The 8531-nt window shown below is 42.1% G+C and overlaps 1 protein-coding gene across 1 annotated transcript in view; it reads right to left on the reverse strand.

Moving 5' to 3' along the window:
- The window catches only part of LOC105362296 (HGTX homeodomain transcription factor), a 23601-nt gene extending 15636 nt beyond the window's left edge, over positions 1-7965 (reverse strand). Inside the window, exons 1-3 of the mRNA XM_011499707.1 lie at positions 7432-7965; positions 6963-7341; positions 5400-5510 (exon numbers count right to left, since the gene is read on the reverse strand). Coding sequence (XP_011498009.1) covers positions 5400-5510; positions 6963-7341; positions 7432-7908 — 967 coding nt within the window. The 5' untranslated portion in view covers positions 7909-7965. The remainder of the gene's footprint in view (positions 1-5399; positions 5511-6962; positions 7342-7431) is intronic.
- Positions 7966-8531: the final 566 nt, after the last annotated feature.

Raw genomic sequence — 8531 nt, forward strand, 5'->3', positions numbered from 1 at the left:
CCCCCCCCCCCCCTTCGACGCCACCACCACTCTCCTTCCGTCTCACGGAATAATTATTTCAGGAGCGGACATCGTTGAAATTGAATTAGCGGCGCACGACATTCTGCGAGACTCAGTCGCGAAAAAAGCAATCGTCTCGTCTTGGATAAGAAAATCTAGCGGATTCGATATTTGACAGAGGCTTGCGCACAGCGTCGATCGGTCCAACGAATCTCGATCGCTTTAGCGACTGCTCAATCGAGCAAAAAAGTAAATATTCCCTCGTCTCTACCACCCCTCCCCATCCCTGCACCATTGTAAGACAGCGTAGTCGAAAGCTTGGCGTCCGAAGGATAAAATTGTCCCCGACCCGTCGTTTTGCTGAGCGGACGCACGCTCAATGGGACATGTGAGACGTTGAAAAAAGTTGCTGACACGAGCTTGCGACGGTGAGTTTAGCTCAACCATGGCCGTGGAGGGGGGGGGGGGGGGGGGGGTTTGGGGGGGGGGATCGGCTTTTTTTTCCGAGCACTGTCTTCGCGTTCGGCAACACGCTGGATTACAAGCGTTTAGCCGCCTGGCAAATGAAATCTCCGGTCGGACAAAGAAAGGAAGATAAGATACTATCGCATCATAAATATATAAATATAGAGCGCACATAATCAAGGATTATGTATGGTATTCCCCAATGCTAACACACTCGGATCTTTATCATCGATTTACTCTGATATCCTTGAGTGGACACCTAATAGCATCCTATGCTCTCTAATATTTCTCTGAGCATAGAGCAATAGAGAAGGAATTGTGGTAGGAAATAGGGATAATCGGTACGTGGATGAATTTAATGGGGACTCGGTGTTTCGATGTTTTTGAAAACGTTAAAATCCAGATAGACGTTAGAGCCAGATAGAAAGTGGGAAATAACTGTTACGTCGACGAGTGATCAAATAGGCGTGGCATTTGAAAATGGAAATGGATTGGAAGAGAAGTGCTTACAATTTTTTCCATATTCGTATTTGCATGTTTGTTAGTAAGTTAGAAATCCCTATGAGATTAGTTGAATAACGAGGAGGCGAACGGAGGTGAAAATGGTGGTTGAGGTGTCGGTGATGACGGCAGCGTTGAAGAGTTGGTGGCGGTGGTGGGGCGGGGGGGGGCGAAGATTAGGAACTGGCGAGGAGTGGTGACGAGGTCGGACGAGGAAACGAAAAGTTTAAATAAGGCTTCCGGTATACTTGTGCCTATTAAATGGAAAGGGAGATGGGTAAAATTACAATTTGGCGTTGCACCTGCAAGATAGTGCGATTATGCTAATTCAGGCTCATAAAAATAAGGTGGAAATCTGAAAGTGCAGAAGTAGCAAGGGACGATTTAACCGGGATTCATGAAGTTCGTTAAATTGGAAAAAGCTAGGCTGTGGCAGGGGAAGAAAATCCGAGGAAGAAAGTGATTGTGAGGCGACCGGGGTACGGCTTACACATGTGTCGGCTTGTCAGGATGGGAATGGGCGCGGGTGACGGCTGTGGGCCTCGCATCGCTGATCTATGCCTTAAAAAAGGGAGCCGCCCTGTCACGTGCTGCCGGCTCTAGACGCCTGATTTTTCGCGGTTTCATGGTCCTTCTTAATCGTCCTCTCTCGCTCTCTCCCTCTCTTCCTCTATCTCGTCTCCCTTTTCCTCTTTCATTCTATAATAGCGGCGTTCCACACAAGCCCACGGTTGGCTTTGCACACGTAAGCGTGTGTGTACGTATGGGAGGAGTAGGTATGCTGGATAATGGCTTTTTCATGCGCATTATTATACGAGAGTCCTGGCATATCGTACAACGTTACCACAACTGACATCGCAGATGACGGAAATAGAGCAATTCTTACGGCGCTGCTCCGTCACGGGATTTATTAAATATCGTTATGTACCGTAGAGCAACTTTTGCCTACTTTTATCGATGCCTGTTCAGCAAATATCTTACACGTTCTATCAATCCTAATCGTATTCTATCGTTTGGAAATTTTACTTGGCTAATTTATGTGATTAAATTAAATTAAAAAAAAAAAAAAAAAAAAAAAAAAAAAAAAAAAAAAAAAAAAAAAAAAAAATGTTTGTGGGAAATCCTTCCCATCGCCATTAAAAACGCGCCTTGTGAAACGTGCCGTTGTCAATGATAAACTATATCGATGTACAATATTGTGCACTGGGAATTCATTAGCAATTATACTGATAGGAAATTTCGAAAATTACCCGTATGCTTCCAGTCTCAGCACCGAACGAAGTAATAATGTTAATAAATTGCATTATAAACAAGTTGGATGATATTTTTATTTGAAGTATGGTATTTCTCGGCAGCATATTTAATATTCTAGAATTAGGATTAAACAAATATTATATACTCATTAATTGGCCACACGGCTTTTCTAAAAATTGTAAAAGAATGAAGAGAATTAATTTACCGTCGGCAGAATTATACTCTAATTACAAAGTTGAATACCAAAATTGTTCCTTATTATAATTTGTCCGATATAACATCGCAATTACAGTACTCAAAGCTTGAATTGGCAATTTTAGTTTTGATTCTAATTTCGATAACGGACAAACAAGGCCAAACCACAATTTTCCATGGCAATTTATAGTATTACAGCATTATTTTTTTAGAATTTTTAAAGAATAACGTTCCTTGCACTGATAATAACATGGAATATGTATTTCCTAATTAATGACCTAATATAATTTTCAATTGCTCCCATTAATATTACCTATAAATATCAAAATTTGCTTCTTACTTATGTCAATATATACTAAAATGTATTTTTGCATTTCAATTAGGAAGACTGGAAAATTGCACGCGTCGACGTATGAAATAAATTTCACTGCGGCGCCAGGAGGCCGGAGATTTGCACGCCGACGTACGAAAGTTTGCTTCGCGCGCGGTTCAACGACAAATAAGGATAATAAAAGTTCAACTATTTTGCCATTGCCGTTATAACGGTAATAATAGAAAAAATTATGATGAGATTTATTATTATGGGAATTACGATCTATTATTACCGGGAAAAATTAAAGAAGAATTCCAATATTGCAATATCATTTTCATATTACCTAGAAAATCATTCCATGTGTATAAGTTTCAATTATACATTGTGTTTGTTTAGAGTGTGGACAAATTCCGATTGACAAAGCCACAATTCTAATAATATTAACTTACCACTACTTTTATCTTTACTATTTATAAAAATGAAGTTGTGTAACAGAACGATAATTGACTTGCGATTACAATTGTATAATAACGTTAAATATTAATTGCTATGATCTGATAATAATATTGGCTTGAACAGCTATTACATATACATATATTTCGACTTATTTGAATAAGTAATAGAGCTTTATGTAATAACCTTCGCTAAAATCATTAAGAACTTTAGACTTTGATTAATAATTCTAGAATATATATCCTATGAATAATTCAATGGCTTGCAAATTAAATATCATAAAATTTTATAATATTTTTACGTAAATAGCCTCAAAACGTCAGTTTTACACGTAGAATTTTCAAAGTCAATACAATGTTTATGCTTAACACTCAAAAACATGTTACAGGCAAATTCTTTCATTATGCTTTGCTTTTATATTTACTTTAACTACAAGTATATAGCATACTAGATAGGAGCATAATTGCAGATATAAGTGAGAAAAAAAAATTCTTATAATACTGTGTCGTTAAAGCAGCTTTTAAGGTAGTTTAACGTTTATTTTCATCTACAATTGCACGTTCAATTATATCAAAGAAAACGAAAACACAATAGAAAATAAATAAATATAATAATTATATATATATATATATATATATATATATATATATATATATATATATATAATATAATAATATGAGCTTTCAACTGTTATTCTCTACAGATACTTTGCTTTAAAAATGCGATTAAATACATGAAATTCGCCGAGAAGACGTGAAGTAAAAATAATTTTAATTTTTATTCGAAATTATTCAGAACATTAAAGAAAGATTATCATTTATTTTATAAGATTATGTTTAATGGAGTAGAACTAAATTATCGACAATGTAGGATAGTCAATCGACTAATATTTCATTTCTCTTTTTTTTTTCTTTTTTAGCGCCATAATTTAACGACAAATATTTGCATTTCAGAGTACGAATAGAATGCACAAAAGCAAAAAATACATAAGAAACGCTTTGCAAATGCGAATTAGAAAATTTCATTAGCATTTATTGTTTTTTAATTGAATTGATTGTTCAATCGAGGCTGATATTTTAATTTTTATGAATACATGTTGCATTTCTATTTGTATATTGAGGAAATGAAAAATGCAAAAAACAATGAAAGTATCTATGGAACATACTGGTTTTTTTTAAATGTTTGAAGATTCCATTTGTTATTATAATGTTATTATAATGGACTGCTTTGAATAAGTAAGAGTTTTCATGTTACCGCAGCTTTGCAAATATGTTTAAATTATATTTTGTATGTTACTTTGTAATAATTTCGAATGTAAAATCTATGATTAATAAGTTATATTTAATTATCGCATGCAAGTGTTATGATACATTGAGTAGTCCGAAAGTAAAACTTGAATTCAAGTAATAAATGTACACGTTCGTATGGTACGGTGATTTAAAAATTAAAAATTTGACATTGTAAATGTTAAATTGTCTTTTTAATGTTTAATGCTTTGAACATTGAGAGTTGAGAGTTTCATAACGAATAAGCTGATTCAAATTTTATTCAAAAAGTTTAATAAGAAAAAAGATATTGCAATGATCAAAACATTACAATTCATTATAGATGGTGTAATACAAATTGTAGAAATCGGAAATATAATTATTGTTCACGGACAATGAGATTTGAATGTTCAAAGTTCTATATTATATAATAAAAGAAAGACAGTGGACCGATCAAAGACAAAAACTTAATTCGTAGAAGCTGGACCTTTTTCTTTTTTTCTTTTTTTTTTTTTTTAAATATTTTTGCCACAATGGAATGTTTCGAATCGTCGAATCTCTGAATATGAATATTAATGGTAAGCAGCTTTTTCGTTTAAGCTTTCGTTTAACTTGGCTTATAATGACAACAACATAGGGACGAGGGCAGGGACCGTTCGCTTTGCAAATAATAAATCAAGAAAGTGGCGTCGCCTGTGTCGTCGCAAGAAAAATAATGCGAAATGGTGTGCGGTAAGAGAGGATGGACTTTGTTCATGGCAGGATACGGTATGATGATGCAGGATAGAAGGGGGGTGGTGGTCATGGTGTGTGCACGTGTGTGCGCGCGCTAGTTGTGGCGTTGGAGCGGGGCGACCGATGCTCGTCGTGGCGGGGGAGGGGGAGGCCTCGGCAGAATAAGAGGTGTCAAATTGACGAATGAGTGAGACGAAAGATATACAAGGTATACTTACGAGAGTGCAGACGTGCCCTCCAGGCAAGCGGGTCACTGACTAGTCCTTGGAGTCCCGGCCAGTAAACCGCCGGATGTCGGGGCTCGGTGCGCTGCTGGAACTGCCCGATTCCTAAACAACAATCAATTCCACGGCAATTAGCGCCTCGTTTTCCAATATCCATTACATCCTCCATCCCAACCCCTTATACAACCCGTTAATTGTCCTCTGATACATGTGCCTGTATTCGGGCTTATCGTTGCTCCAATCGCATGAAACGACTATAAATTTCAATCTTGTTTCCAGTTATGTTCGATTCAAGGATTAAGACGTAATCTACATGTCATCCCGACGATCTCAATACTCACCCCTCTATTCCAAGCTTTATGCATCTCCTAACCTTTGTCTGTAATTTGTATGCTTTAGGATTCTTAGAATTGCGGGGTCTTTTTACTGGTAGTACGATAGTTTTTGGATTTTCTTCCGATGATATTGAAAATTACGTTTAGCAGAAAATTTACATTGTTAGAAGATTTCTACTTTCGATGATTATTTCAAGGCATAAATGATATTTCGCCATTTATGGTCGGATAATGCTCAATAGGATATTAAAAAATAAACATACATGGGTTAATAATTTTGCAAATCACTTAACTACAATGCTTTTGATGCTTATGAGATCGTAAATCGCAGGCTTTATAAACTATTTCATTGCCGCAATGGAAAGATAATGCATGTCAAGAGCAAGTTAAAAGCTATTTATATTAGAGTATACATTATGCGTGTGATGGGTGGTAAATACGTGCGTATGCGTGTGCGTGTGCACGTTTAAGAGAAAAAAATTATATTTTTGTTTTATTTATAGGGCTCGAGTGAGAAGAGCAGAATTATTGTAATTATTAAAGTTATACGTAATAAATGGTGATTGTTATTTTACATAAATGCCGTATTTATCAATATTAGGCCTGTCGTAATTTGAAGATCAATGCAGATGAATTATGAGAGTCGTAAGACTTGAGCCTGATAAGCTCGAGGGAAATCAAAATTGTAATGCAATTTAGTAAAATAAACGAATGGAGGATGGTGCATGCGTTTTGTTTTTTGCTTTAAATAATTTTATTAGGCATAGAAAAGGCAAGAGAAGGCAAATATGATCGATCGTATCGTGGCAAAAATATAAAATAACTCGGAATAATTAGAATCCGTACACTTGGCGATCGTTCATAATAGGACTACGGAGTTTTGGTTCGTGGTCCGTTTCAACAAAGGTTGATATAATTGCCAAAGCACTAATCACCCACCGAACACAAGAAGAAAGATTCGAAAAAAGCTCGACTTGGACGTCAGAACATGGAGCCGACAGAGAGTGAGCGTGTGCGTGCGTGAGTGCTTGCATGAGAAGAGGGAGGTCGGGCGAGGGGCAGATGACATGCTGACGAGGAATGGTCGCGGTAAGGCGAGGGGCGGGTGGTAGGAGATGAGAGGAGATACGAGACAGATGTATGCTGGTGGTTGTGGTGGTAGTGGTGGTGATGACGATGGCGCGAAAGCACAGTGGAGAAGGCGAATCACGAGTATACGGACCCGTGGAGGCGGCGAATCCTGCGTGCATAGCGTATCTCGGGGCCGGCGGCAAGTGCTGTCCGTGGGGGCTAGCGGGCATCGCGTGCTGGGACTGTCCGAGACCGGGGCCCGAGCTCGGCTGCGTCGCCGCGGGCCTCGATAAAATCGTGTCGATGCCGTGGGGATTGCTGCCGACGGAGGTGATTGAGGTAGCCGGACTATGCTTGCCGCTACCCGTCGGTGAGTTCTGGCCTTGCAGTGTCTGCTGATGCGGCTGCTGTTGCTGCTGCTGAATATGATGATGCTGCTGTTGGTGCTGGTGCTGTTGGTGTTGGTGTTGGTGTTGCTGTTGCTGTTGCTGTTGCTGTTGCTGTTGCTGCTGCTGCTGCTGCTGATGCTGATGCTGATGCTGGGTTGCAGCCTGTTGATGGAGTTGCTGCTGCTGCTGTTGTCCGTGTTGTTGTTGCTGCTGTTGCTGTTGCTGTTGCTGTTGCTGCTGATGATGATGACTGCGTTCGGCCATCGAGTGAAGCGCGGCGAGGGGCTGGCTCGCGGCGAGCATCGAGCCCGCGGCCGCGTTCAGGTTGAGGAACTGAAGCACGTGGGGCGAGGCAAAGTCGTGGAGCCAGGGCGGCCGCGCCACGGGCGGCGAGTGGCTCTGCGCGGGCAGCTGCGGGGGCGGGGAGCACGAGCCCATGGAGGAACCCACGGAGGAGCTCCGCTCGTCCGGCTGAGGATGCTCAGGCTGGCGGCTGGGGCTCGGGCTCCCAGGCCGGCGGGCCCGCGGCCCCAGTAGCTGCTGGTGCGCCGGGGGCGACTGCTGCTGCGCTTGGGCCCGCTGCTCGGCGGCGAGCGAGGAGGCCGAGGACATGTCGAGGACGGCCAGGCGCTCGAGCGCGCCCGCATCCGCCAGGCTACTTGACTCCGCGCGGCTCAGGCTCCTCTCCTTGCTCAGCGTGCACACCATCTCGCCACGCGCATACTTCTCGGACGGGGCGCCGCGACGTGGCCCGGGGGCGCCTCCTGCACTCGTCGGCTGCGCTCGTCGGCTGCGCTCGGGCTCGCTCGGCTCTCGGGGCGCGCGCGGCCGTTCCGCTCGGCTCGGCACCAAGGGCGTCTCTGGCGCGGCCAGAGCTCGGGGCTGGCGGAGGCAGCTCCGGGCGGCGCTGCCCCCGGGCGCGGAGCCGCCGGGGCGGGTCGTCGGCCCCCGAGATCCGCCATTGGCCGACGGCTCCCCACGGGGGCGGGGCCTCTCAATATCGCGTTAGCCTCTTGTTAAGCGTCTTTCATTGTGTGTTTAAACTCGTTATTTATGATGCCGACTGAATAAAACAGAAGCGCGCGCGCGGATGCGCGACTCGAGACGAAGCTCTGGCTTCTCTCTCTTTCTCTCTCTCTCTCTCTCTCTCTCTCTCTCTCTCTCTCTCCCTCCCCCCGATCCTGTCCTTCACTTCGCAGGCATACACGCAAACTCATTCGCATTCTCTCTTTCTCTCTTTCTTTCTCTCTCTCTCTCTCTCTCTCTCTCTCTCTCTCTGTCTGACTGTCTGTCGCACTCACCCTTCCTCTCTTTATCAAATGTTCAGCGCT

This window comes from Ceratosolen solmsi, unplaced genomic scaffold (assembly GCF_000503995.2).
Source record: "Ceratosolen solmsi marchali unplaced genomic scaffold, CerSol_1.0 scaffold35, whole genome shotgun sequence".
Classification (NCBI taxonomy): Eukaryota; Metazoa; Arthropoda; class Insecta; order Hymenoptera; family Agaonidae; genus Ceratosolen; species Ceratosolen solmsi.